General features: G+C 34.9%; 1 protein-coding gene across 6 annotated transcripts in view; it reads left to right on the forward strand.

Moving 5' to 3' along the window:
* The window catches only part of RIF1 (replication timing regulatory factor 1), a 74,379-nt gene extending 58,315 nt beyond the window's left edge, over nucleotides 1-16,064 (forward strand). For 4 of the 6 annotated variants that reach the window (XM_025931873.2, XM_086718565.1, XM_086718564.1 and 1 more), the window contains exons 30-36: nucleotides 272-3,532; nucleotides 5,397-5,540; nucleotides 5,851-5,928; nucleotides 6,017-6,132; nucleotides 7,414-7,567; nucleotides 9,161-9,269; nucleotides 9,746-16,064. In XM_025931873.2, coding sequence (XP_025787658.1) covers nucleotides 272-3,532; nucleotides 5,397-5,540; nucleotides 5,851-5,928; nucleotides 6,017-6,132; nucleotides 7,414-7,567; nucleotides 9,161-9,269; nucleotides 9,746-9,960 — 4,077 coding nt within the window. In that variant the 3' untranslated portion in view covers nucleotides 9,961-16,064. The remainder of the gene's footprint in view (nucleotides 1-271; nucleotides 3,533-5,396; nucleotides 5,541-5,850; nucleotides 5,929-6,016; nucleotides 6,133-7,413; nucleotides 7,568-9,160; nucleotides 9,270-9,745) is intronic. The other 2 variants (XR_015255221.1, XM_025931881.2) reach the window with 2 other exon arrangements.
* Nucleotides 16,065-17,425: the final 1,361 nt, after the last annotated feature.

Below are 17,425 nucleotides of genomic sequence, written 5' to 3' on the forward strand. Positions count from 1 at the left end.
ATAATCTCTTAACTCTTATTGGCAGACTTTGGCAGAATTGTAGTCATTGTATTTGTGGGTATTTGTGTTTAAAATAAAATATTTGGCTTTATTAAATATTTATAATTAGAAACACAAAGTAATGGGTGTCTACCACCACCTTTGGAATATTTGCAAAATATTGAAAGTCAAGTGTTACCTTTTGAGTTACTGAAGTTTTATACTAAGATATCCCCACAAAGTCAGACTTATTTGCAGACTAATCTATATATGTGTGTACTTCTCTGTGCAGGAGGAACAAATGGAGAGTGACATTGTCATTCCTCAAGATGTCACAGAAAACTGTGGTATGGATGAACATCCTGAAAAGGGTTCCCTTTCAAATAATGAGAGTGGTTCTATTGAAGAAACCAGCCCAGACATACTGAGCAGTAATAATGATGCCAGAAAGAAAGCTTTAATTTCATCAACGAAAACACCAACTGAATGTGCATCTAGTGCAGAAAATACTTTTGGTGTCAACAGTAGCTCAGTTTCTAATGTCATCATTTCTGGAACTCCCCCACAGCCTACAAGTCGGAGGCAAACTTTTATTACTTTGGAGAAGTTTGATGGTTCAGAAAATAGACCTTTTAGTGCATCTCCCTTAAATAATATGTCATCAACTGTTACAGTGAAAAATAACCAGGAAAACATGAGTAAAACAGATATTCCATCAAAAACAAAGAAAAGGGAAATAGCTCTTGTAAAATCTGACTCTGAAAAAATAGTGCATGGAATTAAGAGATCAAGCCGAAAGTCAAGTAAAGGTGAACAAACTGGGAATAAAAGGTCTAAGCTCTTAATGAGATCTGAGCAGGAGAAAAATACTCAGGAATCTGTTGATGGAATGGTAGCCTTAGAAAATAACCAACCTGGTTTGCTTAATCAGACAGAATGTATGTTAGATAATAACCATACTCATCTCTCTGAATCTGCAGTGGAGTATGAGGATATGGTGCTTAAGCCAACAATAGAAAATGCAGTGTTATTAGAAAACAGTACTGTAGAAGACAAAACATTAGGAATTAATTTAGAATCCAAAGAAAATACACCCCCAACTGTAACACCAGCAGATCAAATAGTAGATGAGGATAGTACTATTCAGATAACTCCAAGCCAGAAAACCCTTAGACGATCGTCAAGGCGACGTTCAGAAATAGCAGAGCCCACCACTGACAGCCAAGAGAAAGAAAATAATCAAAAAAAAGAGAGACGTAAAGAAGAAGAAAAACCTCTTCAGAAGAGCCCATTGCAGGTAAAAGATGACTTGTTACTTAAGCAAAAACTGATTTCTGAACAAACTGTGCAGGAAAATGTAGAGAAAGGAACTAACTTACATGAGAAGACTTTTGGGGAAACCAGCACTAATGCTGAAATTGATGAAAGTAAAAGAAAGCTAGACCTTGAGAATATTAAATCTGAGGGCGACGGTGCTCAGGACATTGCAGAAAAGTCCTCTGAAAAACCAGTAAGTGGACGAACACGGTATCAAACAAGAAGAGCATCCCAAGGTTTACTATCCAGCATTGAAAACTCAGAATCTGATAGTTCTGAGGCAAAAGAAGAAGGTTCTAAAAAGAAGAGATCTGGAAAATGGAAAAACAAAAGCAGCGATAGTGTTGACATTGAAGATCAAGAAGAGAAAGTGGTAAAACAAGAATGTATAAACATTGAAAACCAGACACTTGATTGTAAAGCAAATTCTGACGTAGACAGAGACATAAAATCTCAGATTTGTGAACAAAAAGATGAGAGTAGTGTAACTCTTGAAGATTCTACAGTATCTTCAGATTTATTGCAGGTTTCTGATGACGTATCAAATACTTATGAGGGAAAAATCAAAACCAACAAGTGTGCAGAATATTCTTTTTCAAACCCATCAGTGCCAGAATCAAATCTCAGGACTAGAAATGCCAGTAAGAGATTACAAAAACGAGATTCTGTAGAAAATAACAGTGTGGGAGAATCTTCAAAAATAGGGACATCAGACATGTCTTTGCTTTCTGAAAAATCTTCTCAAACACTTGAATGCCAACATAAGAGAAGTAGGAGGGTAAGGCGATCTAAAAGTTGTGAGTGCTGTGGAGAAAAATCACAACCTCAGGAAAAGTCACTCATTGGGTTAAAGAATATGGAAAATTACGATGTAAAGGTCACTGAAACAAAAAAGACAGACATGCAAACAGCTGTACCTGTATCAGAAACTTCTAAAGTTAATCTGTACTCGGAGGTAAAACTTTCAGATGAGCATCATGCTGTGAATTTTCATTTGGGTCTCAAGGAGGAGAATGATACTGTTAATGATTCGTTAGTCCTATCTGAGACTGAGTTCAAAAAAGATACTGTCCAAAACCCTCTTCCTTCCGAAGTAGTGAATTTTGAACAAGAAACTTGTGATACGAATTCTGCAGAAGCAACATCTCTTGAGAGCCAAGGGCCGTCCAATAAAAAGTGTAAAACTGTTGGCCCATCTTTAGATGATTCCAGAGATAATTCACTGGAATATTCTACTTTGGAGATTAACAAAGAAAAGCCAGAGGCTGTCCTGGAGAAGGAACTAACAATAGAGAACATTGCCAGTGTTGAAACAAATGCATGTGAAGCTGAAGCAATATTTAATCCAGAAGTAGTAGAAGCTGTTGAATTGGATACAGAAAGTGATCAATCTGAAGCAGGCTTATCTGAACAAAAGGATGCCAAAACTGTTGTTTTTGAAGAAGAGGTAATGGAGATAAACAGTGAAAGATGTGATAACTCTGAAGCAGAGGCAGCTGAAGAACCGAATGCCGAAGAAACAGTAACTAAAGAATTTAATTCTGGTATTGGTTATTCTGATGATACCACACCTGTAAAAGTGAGTGCTCAGGCAGAGATACCTGAACAAACAGCAGTTGGGGAATTAGATGAAGGAAGTGATGATTCTAGTCCAAACTCATCTGAAGAAATGAATGCTAAAATGGAAAATTATGAAGAGACAGTGATTAGTGAGGTAAATGCTGAAGCTGACCAAGTCAGTGAAACAGAGGATGGGGACTTGACTACTAAAATATCTACTAAGCTTGTACAGGCCAATACAAAGACATTGACTATGGGAATCGACAGCTTTGTTTTCAATACACTTGAGATGAGTATTGAAGAAGGAAAGGTGGACTCTAATAAAACTGAAGCAAATATTGAACTTAGTAAGTCTGAAGAAACATTAGATGACAATCAAATGGTAGAAGGGAATGATGAAATTTTACAAGAAGTTCACCCTACTTCAGAGAAAGTGGAGGAAACCTCACAGTCTCTGACATCCGAAACAGCCATCTCCGAACTAATAACAGAAGACAATAATGCATCTCCTCAAAAATTAAGGGAACTTGATCCTTTACTTCTATCAGCAAATGGCAGTCCTAGTGGCATGCAGACACGCTGTGTCTGGTCTCCTTTGGCTTCTCCATCCACCAGCATTTTAAAGAGAGGATTAAAAAGACCACATGAAGATGAGATATCATCACCTGTTCACAAGGTAGGGGAATTGAGGTTGAATATTAATTAGCCCATATTTACTTTGAGTATTTTGGTCATACAGTGACACCTGTTGAATGACAGAATATTAGACCACTTATTTTGAATGTTTACCAAGGTGCCTAGGGAAAAGGGTAGGCAGAAGGAAAAGTGTTGATAAAAGGGGACTTAGATCTGTCTTTACTTGAGGACACTGAAGATTTTCAGCCATGTACATTTTTCACCTTTTGCAGAATTGGTGAGGATTTCTCATGATAGTTTTTTTGTTTGTTTTGTTCATAACATGAGAAAGCATTTAGAAATGGTGGTAAAACAGCTTTAGTTAGCATTTACTGTGTGGTAGGACATTGTATGGTCTGTTTCACATTGAAGTGTTTATATAAACTCATTTCCAGACCTTACAACGAAAAAGTCTCAGGCTGTGCCTTTATCAGTTTCTGGATGGGATTGCATTTCTAATTTTATTTCCCCATCTTCACTAAAGTCACTTTTGTGAAAATCGATTCTCTATGTATCTGATTTAGCTCCTGACCCTATAACTTATACATAGTTTGTTGATTGAATAAATTAAAAAAGGAAAAGTTACACGTGCTTACATAGCTGAGCTTGTCCTCTGCTTAGCAAAGGAGTTCTGAAAAGGTATGATGTGAGCATTCTTTAACTTTAAAATTGAATCTGCCATTTACTGCAGAATACGTGTGTTTATATATACAAACATGCTTTATAGACCTAAGATATACTTAATTTTGCCTTTAGCAAGGACATTGTGAAGACTTCTCAAATACACCAAAAATTCTTACACTGACCGTTCAGTTTTTTGGTTTTGTTTGGCTTTGCTTTTATTTTGAGGCTGTGTGTGTGTGTGTGTGTGTGTGTGTGTGTGTGTGTGTGTGTGTTTTGTAAGTATCTTAAGTTTAATTAAATTGTCCATAGAAGTCTTTGAAAAGTATGAAGATAGAATGCTTTTTCTTAAGTATAGTTTATTTTTTTCTGTATATATATTTTAGATTGGTGATAAAAGTTAACTAGTCATGTTTTGCTTGATAGTACCTCATATTTAATTTTTATGTAGGCAACAGTAAGACATTGTAGTTTCCTATAGCAAATACATACAGAATCTGCCCACTCTTGGGAATCAAGACCAGGAGACATACATATATATATATATATATATATATATATATATATATATATATATAGGTGAGGATGTCTCATGATAGTTTTTTTGTTTTGCTCATAACATGAGGAAGCTATATATATATTATATATATATATATATAATATATATATACAGTTAATGGCGTAAATGCTCTATTGTGTATTTATATCAAATAGCTGAATGAATGAACACATAAGAGTTTAGTAGAAGCTAAAATGACTTCATGCTGGGACTAAGAAAGACAAAAATTGCCACTCAGTTGCTGTGATTCTGGTATCCTCAAAGAGTTTAGAGCAGAGGTTAGTAAGATGCACCAGAGCCCAGTTAGTACCATTTCTACCTCTTTACCTTATTTTTTTTAAGTTACTGTAGTAAGCCTACAAAGTGAGTAGAATTTGATGATACAATTTCAACTGCTGCATACAATTTCATTGTTTCTGCCACTGTCCCTGTTTCAGTCTTTGTTGGTATATATTATGTAGAGACCATTTAGAACATGGATAATTGGAATGATCTGTGGTATTAAGTAATATCTATGAAAGCAGCCATTAGGAAGAACTACAGCAATGTGCAGTTGGCTTCTACTGAAGTAAATTAAGCTTCTAAACCCACATTCTATTTCAGGGAGGCCTGATAATGAGAATTTATGGTGTGAATTTTTTTTAACTTTAATTATGTTAAATAAAAACATGACCTGTGTTTTCAGGTTCGCCGTGTCTCCTTTGCAGATCCAATTTACCAAGCAGGATTGGCAGATGACATTGATAGGCGATGCTCTATCGTTAGATCCCATTCTTCAAATAATTCTCCCACAGTAAAAAGTGTTAAAACTTCACTTACACAATCTAAGGTAAGCTGTAGGCTTTGAAATATGCATATATGTATGCAGGCATAGGAATGAGTTAAGTATAATTTGTCTTAAAAATAGTAAAGAACAAAACGTCTTTGGTTTGGATGTATTGTTTTGTCTGTGACATGGTAAGCAAACACGAAGAATGGGAAGAGACAGTAAGACAGCAAGTAATTGATTAGGTAATAGTCAATTACATTTTTTCATTTTCTCAAAATTTTAGGAAATTACTGCAATCTAAGTAATGAAATTATAAAATTAGAGTTTCTAGGGTTCTGAGTTTTTTTTTTCTCTTCTTTCTTCTGTCTAGCATAATGCCACTTCAACCAAAGGATTTCTGTCCTCAGGATCACGTAGCCCTAAATTTAAGAGCTCAAAGAAGTGTTTAGTAAGAAGTGCTTTAGTTTTCATGCAACTTTATTTTTCATGTTCAGTCAGGTGACCTCTGTTTAACGGCTTTTGAAATTTATTCTAAGATTACAGAAATGGCTAAAGAACCTGTGCCATGTCCAGCAGAAAGTGTTTACCCAGCTTTGGTGAACTGTGTGGCTCCAGTTGATATCATTTTACCTCAGATTACATCAAATATATGGTAAGGAGTTATTTATACTGGTCTAATACTTCAAGATGCCACTTGTTTAAGAGGAAAAGTTAAATGAGGTTCTCCTATTTAGAACTGATTTACATGCACTTTCACACATTTTATTTTAAAAATAAAAATTTATCTGGGAAGATGAGGCAGATAGGGCAATAAGAGAAGCATCTATCATAATTAAGTAATGGCTAAGATAATTGTGCTCAATATTTGCCAGGTGCTATGCTGAACTTTTTGCATATGTTCTTATTTAATCCTAATTATAAATCCCATAAGGAGTATATTTATTATTTTCCACTTTATAAGATGAAGTTTACAAAAGTTAATCAACCAAAGTCAGGTAGCCATTAAATCATAATGTAGGTGAAATCTGACTGACACACATTGGGTTTAGTCTCTGTCCACTGCTATTGCTTAAGCTGGACAAACATGTCAAATTCAAATTTTGTTTTTTTTTTTTCAACGTTTATTTATTTTTGGGACAGAGAGAGACAGAGCATGAACAGGGGAGGGGCAGAGAGAGGGAGACATAGAATCGGAAACAGGCTCCAGGCTCCGAGCCATCAGCCCAGAGCCTGACGCGGGGCTCGAACTCACGGACCGCTAGATCGTGACCTGGCTGAAGTCGGACGCTTAACCGACTGCGCCACCCAGGCGCCCCTCAAATTTTGTTTTAACTTAAATGTACATGGGGCTATCCTCAGAGTGGGTTAAGTGTGCCTGTATAAATGCAGTTATGATTGAGCATAAGTCAGGAAATTCAACTGGATAGGCCATCACAAATAGAATAACTATAGAGTTGCCTGGGTGGCTTAGTCAGTTAAGTGTCTGACTTTGGCTTATGTCACGATCTCAAGGTTCTTGGGTTAGAGCCCCACATCAGGCTCTGTGCTGACAGCTCAGAGCCTGGAGCCTACTTCAGCTTCTGTGTGTGTGTGTGTGTGTGTCTCTCTCTCTCTCTCTCTCTCACTGCCCCTTCCCCACTTGAGCTCTGTCTCTCAAAAATAAACAAACTTTGGGGCGCCTGGGTGGCTCAGTCTGTTAAGCATCCGACTTCAGCTCAGGTCATGATCTCATGGTTCATGAGGTCAAGCTTTGCATTGGGCTCTGCACTAACAATGCAGAGCCTTCTTGGGATTCTCTCTCCCTCTGTCTCTTCCCCTTCCCCCACTCGTGCTCTTTCAAAATAAATAAGTAAACTTTAAAAGATAAGTAAACATTAAAAAATAGCTATAAAACTATATGATGACATTTCTCCTTTTTCTCTTACCTCTTTAGGGCAAGAGGACTGGGACAGCTCATTAGAGCTAAGAATATAAAAACAATTGGTGATTTGAGTACTCTTACAGCATCTGAAATAAAAACTCTTCCTATCCGTTCTCCAAAAGTGTCCAATGTAAAAAAGGCTCTCAGAATTTATCATGAGCAACAGGTAAACTTCAATGTTAATAAATCATGTATAGATAAATGATTTAGCAATACAATTACAGAAGTTTGTACTGTTGCTTAAAAACTCATTTTATGCCACCTCCCCTCCACCCTCCCCCCCCCCCCCGCCCCCAGGTAAGAGTAACTTAGAAGGTCACTTTATAATTTTATAGACAAAGTTGGCTTCTTGAGTTTGTATACTATCTTTGTGTAATGCATCTCTTTCTTCTTCAGTTCTCCTACCCCCTTGTCTCATTCGTTTCCACCAAATTCGTGATTGTGGTTCTGTGGCTGCTATTCCTAAAACCTGGTCGTTCAAATCTAAACATTATAATAAAAATCTTGCAAATTTGTAGTCAACAGTACTTTGGTCTTGATATCCAAGACAACTGGGACTAGTTTTTCTTGCTCTTATCAACTTTTTGCACATATTTTGGCTTATAGACATTTTTGAAGATTCTCCACCCCCCCCCCCCCGCCCACCCGTAAAAATATATACAGAAGATTCTGTATATTATTTCAGAAGGATTTAGATTGTACTGAAACCCATTCAGAGACCCTTTATGTGTCCATTGAGATTATGCAAAATTGTGAATAAATGGGGGGGGGGGAGATGTTAAGATTGAAAAACCAGTGTTTATGTTAGAATTTCTGAGACTGCACCTTACTACTGAAGACTTCTATTTTCTTGAAAGTCTTTGATTTAAAGATTATTTGTGATCTTTAAAAACCTGTTAAAAAAAACAAACAAAGACTATATTAGTAATTTTCAGTCTCAAAGATCAGGAGCTCAGTGTCTGAAGTACACTCAGTGGTCTGTGGGCCCTGAGATTTGTCTCTGAAAATTAACATTTTTTAAAAGCGGTTTTATTGAAATACATTGATATACTGTAAGGCCCATCCAGAGCACACAATTGATTTTTAGTATATTTACAGGGTTACACAGTTGTCACCATGATCTAGTTTTAGAGCATGTATTACCTCCCCAGAATGAAATTCTGTATAGCCCTTAGCAATCACTCCTCATTCTCACCCCCCCCCCCCCCCCCCCGATTTTTTTTCTCTATAGACTTGCCTGTTGTGGGCATTTCACAAAACTGGGTTCATGAAACCTGTGGTCTTTTGTGACTGGCTTCCTTGAGCATAATGTTTTCAAAGTTCACATGTATCAGTATTTCATTCTTCTTTATGGCTAAATAATATTCTATTGTATGAAAATATAAAATATTCATATGAATTCTATATGTTATTTAAAGTTTAGAAATCTCTTCCTTGGGTTTTCTTTTCCCATGCTTCTAAACTTGGGAAATATAATGTAATTTTCTTGGCTGTCATGGATTTCTCTTAAGAAGTCCATTAGAAAATAGGAATTCCTAATCAGCTCTTTGAGAAAACACTTTGTAATCCTGTTTTTTGTGTCGTTAGTAGAACATAGTTTCTTAGTATTATTAGCTAAGTTAATAGTCCTGTGATAGGCTGGGAAACATACAGATTTTTTTCCAGCTTTAGTGTTTTTTAGTCGTTTTAAAAACAACTTTCCAATTTGTTGATTTTGTTTTTTTTTTTTTTTTTTTACTGGCCTGAATGTATAATCAAGGTAAAGTCTCGTGGACTAGAAGAGGTACCAGTTTTTGATATTTCTGAAAAAACAATAAATGGAATACAAACTAAATCTCTCCCTTCTGATGAAGAAAGACTTGCCTCAGGTATATTTTAACAAAGTGGGACAATTTTATTTATAGGACCAGCTAACTTGAAGAAATATTGTTATGGTTCTAGTTTTAATTTGACCATGCTCTGTTAATTTGACCAGTTTTTGTGGTGTTGTTGTGCTAGTGGCCAAGTGCATGAGAAAGTAACTGATTTGACTTCAAGTATGCCTAGTTGTTTTTATCTAATTGTTAACTGCTATTCCATCAAGGTCTTAAATAGGGATATAAACTAAAAATTGTGTTTCAGTTACGCTGTTAATAAAAATGAAATTGCCTGACCATTTCTTTAATGGCACAGAACAAACTATGGTAGATATTTCTGTTGGCCTTTTCCTTTTGAGGAGCAGGGATACAGCCTGCACTCCCAACTTAAATCCTAGGTACTTAAACTTTGTATTAACGTAAAAAGAGATATATACAACTTAATTTTTATCTCGGATAAATTGTGCTTTTTTTCTTTTTCTTTTTAGATTTAATTGATCCTGTTGCTTTAGAAACTTCATTACCTAAAAATCTTATGGCACAGATTAGTGCACTTGCTGTTCAACTGGATTCAGAAGATCTCCATAATTATTCAGGAAGCCAGCTGTTTGAAATGCATGAGAAACTTGGTAGCATGGCAAACTCAATAATAAAAAATTTGCAGTCACGCTGGAGGTCACCAGCCCATGAAAATTCCATTTAGTATCTTAAGAGAAAATTGAAGGTTTTTTGTTTTTTTTAACATCACTGGATTTTTTTGATTCATAAAATAAGTTCTGAAATACAGCACAGTTTCAGTCTGACTGTTTGCAAAGTTGATATTTCAAACCCTGAAGGGCTGTGACTTATTACGTAAGTTCAGTTTGTGAGTTCGTATGTAAAATTTTTGTTCATACAACATTTTCTTGGCTGCTATGCATAGCTTTTTGAAAAATTTAAATACCTTGCCGAAACCTGAAAAGCAAAAACTAGAAACAAAAGCATTTTATTTTACACGTCTTAAACTCCTGGATATTCTGATGAAATGTTCATGTAAAATACGTTATTTTAAGTAAAATTGAACATTTCTATTTGAATTTTTGCTGAACTGGTAAAACTGTTTATACTTTTTTTTTTTTTTTTTAATTTATATTTGTTGTGCCTGAGGTTTAAGAAATTTGTTCTTTGTAGAACACCTCAAAGGAGATGCAGAAGAATTGAAATGTTTTTTCGCAGATGTCAATTTTGGACACATTTCAAAAAAAATACCAAAAGTTGCAACTTTTGGGGTTAATATATTAAAGCCGAATTTACTAAAATTCCATTCATTTGCATTAGCAAATATTTGTGCAACAGCATTGGTGAAAATTTAGTCGTTTGAGACCTACCCCATTCATTTTAAAATGCATGACTATTTGTACATTATGTATAGATTTAAATGTTTTTAATTTATAAATTTCAGCCTTTGTTAATGGCATGAATTTTTCTGCAGCTACTTGTGAATACCTTTGTTTAATAGAAACCTATTTTGTATATATTAAATGCTGAGAGATCAGTATGGACAGTTAGAAGTGATTTGTGGGCTTGCTGCAGATGATTGTAGGATTCTGTATCTACAAATACAAATAGTTTTGTACTTAGTAGTCTTAGTAAAAACATGAGTTTATTTTCTAAAGTAACCAGAATGAGTTATAGAGATGAGAAAGTGTTACATAAGAACTTTGCTATTCATACCTATACTTTTTTTTTTTTTTTTTTGGAAGGAGGATGTCCACCACTAGAAAACGTGCTTCATCACATTTCTTTTTAATGGAGAGTTAGTATGACTATTTTTGTTACAACTTGGACTATAAGAAATCTAGACTTTATCTGCTCTTTTCACCTACACCTAAAGCAAACTTGGAAGAAATTTGAAATTGTTCTTTTGAAATATGTATGTTTTGCCTAGTTTAAAAGAATAGGGTGTATATAATTAAAACGTTTGTAAATTTTACCATCTAGTATTAGTGCCTGACTTCCCACATTTGTTTCGTCTCTTCACAGTGAGAATATCTCATTTGCTTTCTGAATAGAATGAGTGAGTGACCTCAGTTTCATCCTTTATTCAGAACTTAACCAGATTGAAAAGGCACACATTATTCAGCAAGTTACAGCAAGTTTAATCCTTGTGTCTAGTTAATTCTTATAATACTCAGAAGGGGACCACCAGTCAGCCAGCAAAGTTGGTGTCAATTTCGTAATTATAAAATAGTAGTTTATATCGTCTCTCTTTTCCCAGATTCTTTTTTATAGTAAAGAGGCATGTAAGTTTTTTTAGTTAACAGATGTAAGAAGGTGTGTGTGTATGTGTTTGTTTGGAGAGTTAAAATTGGCTTATTTCTTACTGTGTCTTAATGTTTGTGTTAACTGGTTGGTGAAATGAGTTCTAGGGAACATGAACAGTATAGCAGAAAATGTGACTAAAATGATTATCATTTACTTAAATCACTGAATTTGATACAAGCACAGCTATTAATTTTCAAATGTTATAGTTGCACAAGGATGTATTTTAAAATGTTATTTGAAGGCAGAAACCAGTTTGCTAAATCTTCATTCCTGATATAGTTGTAAGTGTATATTTGAGGCATCTTAATTTTATTATTCTTGCCTTAAATATTTCTGCACATTTTCCCCTGAATGATTCCTGAATAGCAAAAAGTATTAACACTCCTTGATCAGTTTCAGTGTGTTGTTTCACTATTAAAATAACATCAGTTTTCCAGCTATTTTCTAAGGGTTAATAAAACAAATGGCTAATATTAGTAAGAGAATCTAAATGTGATTTCTTATTTTATGCATTTATGGAAAGAATCTGGTTGCTTGCAGAAGCATAGTACAATTTATGTTCCAAATGGACTTTGTATAGTGGATTTAAATTTTCAGCATTGCAGTGAACCCATTCTCAAAATGCTGTGACATTTGAACAAGTTTGAAAGCCATTGTTGAATGATATGGAGCTTTTGTTCTAATTCCATATTGTCTAAGATGAATCAGGTTTTACACCTTGAAAGTAGTCAGGGATTCTGTTATATTTTTAAGAACCATAAAAATGTCAAGCAATTTGGATTATGTTTTGCCTAAAATAAAAGTGGCAGGGCAAGAAACAAAATTAGGGGAAAAATGGGAGAGGGGTGTGTGTGTGTGTGTGTGTGTGTAAAATTTACAATTAGCATTTTTCTAAAAAATTTTTTAATTAAAATAATTAAAAATAAGTGCCGTTTAGAAAACCTTTCTTGGAATTTAACAGAAAATGTGAGTTAAAGGGGTCACATTTTCCCTTAATGCCATTCTTTCCAACTTGACTTTACAACCCAATAAGAAGGGCCTAGTTTCCGTCTTACATTCTTTGTTATTGATTTTCAGGGAGATACTTTGCAGCTGGGCTAGGAGGTCATAAAATAGCAGCTATTGACAATATTACGATTTTGGTGGAGGGGAGAGAGCTGTTTGCTCAATAGCACAACCCATGTCTGTTTTATTCCTAAGCCATCAGAAAGGTTATGTACATTGTATACAAACATTAAAGTTTTGACTTTTAACAGTGCTTCTCAAATTTGGCCTGTATGTATGAAAATGCAGATTATGATTCAGCAGTTCTGGGCTTGAGGCCTGATAGTTCATGGCCAAAAATTTCCACATGATCCATACAAATGCTCATGTCTGTGTGTAGGCCTAAGATGCTACAGGCTGCGAATTAGGTGATAATAACTCAAGCAGGTTTAAATCCCAGGAATTGTTGCTACAAAAGATAAAGGTTAGTATTTTTTAAAATAATTTTTTTTCAGATTTATGTTTGGGGGTACAGACTGGTCTTGAAGCCTTCAAATTAAAGTTCAAAGTTTTTTCAAGAGTTAAAGGTAGAATTTTGCCTCATTTGGAGCCTTTTTTAAATATGGAAGATTTACGGTATTGGAGAGATTTATGTTTTTAAGTAGGCAGTTCTATATTTCATATTGTAAAGAACCTTACTAAGCAGATTAGACGATTTGAACCTTTTTCATTAGTGTATGTGGATTATTTTCTTATTTTTCTAATATAAAAGTAAAATTTCAAATATTAGGAATGTATTTAGTCTCTAAATCTTGCCTTCTAAGTTATGGGGCTTCATATTTTACTAATAAACATTAATAACAGACTACCCCTAATTAAGATTAACTTGGCAGTAAAGTTAGCAGTACCAAAATAAGTCCTAAGAGATGTGAGTTGTCATTTTACTAAAGACTTCTGGTTACTTTGCCATTACATTGTTGACAGTTTGTGTCATCTTAAAATGGTGCTTGAAAAACAAATAATTTTACCCAAAAAATGAGTTTCTCTGGGCATTGTTATGTTGTGTTTCCCTAACATATTTTAAATGCTTTTTGTGTGGATTGCACTCCTTCAGAGCACTTAAGAAAATGTAGCCAGAAGTTAGGTAATGGGTTTTTTTAATTGATTTATCAAAATTTGTTGATTTTTTTTTTTTTTTTTTTGGTTTAATCTGTAAAATAAATGTGGGCTTCGGTTTGCGATGGTCCAGTTGATGATAATGTCTGTTATATGCCAGCCTTTATATATTGCTTTTTTTTTTTTTTAAGTTTTCTTAAATGTTCATTTATTTTTGAGAGAGAGAGAGCACAAGCAGGGAAGGGCAGAGAGACACACACACACAGAATCCAAAGTAGGCTCCAGGCTCTGTCAGCACAGAGCCCGATGTGGGGCTCAAACTCATGAACTCTGAGATCATGACCTAAGCCAAAGTCGGACACTTAACTGAGCCACCCAGGTGCCCCTGTATATTGCTTTTTGAAAGTATGTATTAAAATCTGAGTCATGAGGATTTGAAGATCCTTAGATATTTAAGAGTAGAATTGAGTATTCACTCAGTTCTTTAATAGAATGTTAAATTTTATAACATGATCTTAACCATTTTTTTCTTTAAATACCAAAGAATATTTAAAACCAAACATGAAGTGCCAAGCTGTAAATGCTTAATTTCTTGAAGTATACCATTAGAAGAAAAGATAATATCTCCCTTTACCTGAGAGTATAAGATTGAAGGCAATATTTTAAATTGATATCACATGGAATAAGAGAAGTATATAGCCTTTTAGTATAGGAACAGTCCTATATACTTTGAAAATAGCTGGTAGTTATCCTATATCCTATACACATAGTACCAGAACTGGTACTAATAAATACCCTGAATAATTGTTTGAGATCTACATTATTTATGGGTTACTCATCTGGCTCGGTCACTGGTAGAGCATGCAACTCCTCAGGGTTGTGGGTTCGAGCCCTATGTTGGGTGTACAGATAACTTAAACATAAAATCTTAAAATATATATATACGTTATCTAATATTCTGCCCCCCCAAAACAGTAAATAAAACGACTTCCAACAATAGGCAGAATCATTCCTTAAATGAATAAATTGGGTATAACTAGGAAGTTCACTTTCAAAATAAAGTCATGGAATGGAAAACGGAATATTGTGTAATAGCTGTTTTGATAATTGAGTAATTAGATGTCTAAAGAAATTTTTATTTTTGTAGAATGGGAATTTTCTAAAAGAAGAATGAAATTAACAAAGAATTTGAGTATAGAAGCTAAAAGATGTCAGTCCTAACCTAGTAAGTTTTTATGAACAGGTCAAAAAACTATAGCCTGCCACCTGTTTTTTATACTTCCTGAGAGGTAGGAATAGTTTGTACATTTTCTAAAAGGTTGGAAAAGAAAAAAGTAATATTTTGTGACACATGAAAGATGAAATTAAAATTTCAGTGCCAGTAATAAGGTTTTATTGGGACACAGCCATGTTTATCTACATACTGTCTTTGGCTGCCTTCCTGCTGCAACAGTAGATTGGAGTAATGTGACAGACTATATGGCCTATTAACACCTAATGTTCACATATTTGGCCCTTTTGCATAAAGTTTACTGTTCCCTGGTACAAAGGGTATGTTTGTTCATACATGGCATGTAAGTCCATTTCGTCATTTGCTTCTAAATGGCAAAACGGGGATCTTGCTTCCTTAAATCCTTAATTTATTGTTGTTACTTAGATTTTACAAAAATGTGTTCTCCTGATTCCACTTATATCTTAACAATATTGCTCAAATACATATATACTAGGAGGTACTGGTACTTTTTATGTATACTTTTTTCCTCCTATTTAAACTCAAATTATAGTTCTGTGTTTGCCATGGATGTTGAGGGGTGTTGATGTGAGGGAAAGGCATCTGACATTCAGTGGTTCTGTCATTCCTGTGAAATAAATTGGGAGTTTAGGGAGTTTGCTTTCTGTGTTGGTGAGGAATTAATGCTTTCGATCTATCTTAACACTACCTCCTGTGGATAGACTTGACTAAATGCACTTAGACTGAGAGAAGCCAAATCAGTCATTTATTAGCCTATGATAATTTTTGTTCCCACCACTTGATAAACTCGAAGAGAACTTAGTTTTACATTGAAAATATTTATATTTGATAAGTCAAATGACTTAAGTTGAAATTTCACAGAAGTACCTGTTCATCACTCAATTAACTGCACTAGTATTTGGGAAATAAGGATGTATGTAGTCAGTATTATTTGTGTAATGCTTTATACAGTGTTTGAAGCAGGTAGACCAATATTAAAAGTTTATTTTCAGGTTCATTATGATCGGATTCAAGGAGGGAGAATCTCTGTCTTACCCACCATAAAACTTTTCATGATCTATTGAGAGCTGTTATCACTTGCCAATTGAAACTGGATATTGAAACATTTTTAAAGAAATGCACTTTAATCTGAAATAAAACTATAAAAGCAATTCTGGCACTGTTTTTGTTTTGTTTTTGCTTTGAAGTTCATAAGATTAGCATAATCAACATACATAAAGTGAACACTGTCCAGAAACACATGAGCTATTCATATTTTATGGCCTATGGTAGCCTTAGAAGAGGTTCTTTTTCTTGTCCTAGTTTTATAGGTTTCACACTTCTAGATAACATAGCTATATTAAAATTGAATAGACTTAATGATATTGAAAAATACTGTATTAGTTTACTATGGCTGCTATAACAAAGAGCCACAAACAGAGTGGCTTAAACAACAGAAATTTATTGTCTCACAGTTGTGGAAGCTCGAAGCCTTGAGACCAGTTGTTGGCAGGGTTGGTTTTTTGTAAGGGCTGTGAGGAAGACCTCCATGCTTCTCTAGCTTCTGGTGCTTTCCTAGCAATATTTGGACTGGCATGTAGGAGCTTTGCTCTGATCTCCACTTTCATCTTCACCTGGTGTTCTCCATGTGTGTGTATTTGTCCAGACTTCTTTTATAGACATCAGTTCTGTTGGTTCTGAGCTCACTTCATTTTAACTACTGACTTTTGCAGGGACCCTAGTCACAAATAAGGTCACATTCTGAGGCACTAGGGGTTAGGAGTTGTGGAAACCTGAAGAACCCACAACGTGAATTTCACAAGAGTAGCCCTGAATAATAGTACCATGAGCACTGGTCATCAGGGGAACTGTGTGACTCCAGTATAACTTCATTCATCAGTTCCTCTCTTTATTACAGTCTCTTGAGGATGGTATGAACAGCTAGTCACTGAGGATCTTTGCAGCCTTAGGTCTTCACATTTGTGTAATTTGTAGGTGTCTGTACAAAGGACTTCCCTGGTATCACTGTACTGACAAAAATGGGGGTCTAGCTTTTCAAACAGGAGGCTAGAAATAGAAAGTTGGATGAGCAGGAAAGTTTGAACCCTGGATGTGGATTGTCTGTTTTAAGGTGTATCCATTGTGATTGTTTTAAGATGTGATTAATAGGATTCACTTTAAGGTAATGGAAGGAGGGCATTGGTAGGGTAGAGACAGAACAAGATTAGTCATGAATGGAAAACTTTTGAGGCTAGGAAGTGAGTATAGTTGGATTCTCTACTTTTGTATGTGTGGAAAATTTTCCAAGCTTTTAAATAAAAGCCCTAGAGTTAGGTTAAAATTGTTTATCTAATAGCAACTGCAAAGTGTGCTTTGGCAGTCTTAAAAAGTGAAATTTCAGAACTAAAACATTTATAACTGAGACAGCCTATACTTTGTTCTGGAAGTTGGAAAACCATGCACAATGGTACTGCTGTCATTTAACCTGGATTTTATCCCAGTTAAAATGAAGATTGAAGATGGGAGGAGAGAG

Source organism: Puma concolor, chromosome C1, assembly GCF_028749965.1.
Source record: "Puma concolor isolate L17-30 chromosome C1, mPumCon1.1.hap2, whole genome shotgun sequence".
Classification (NCBI taxonomy): Eukaryota; Metazoa; Chordata; class Mammalia; order Carnivora; family Felidae; genus Puma; species Puma concolor.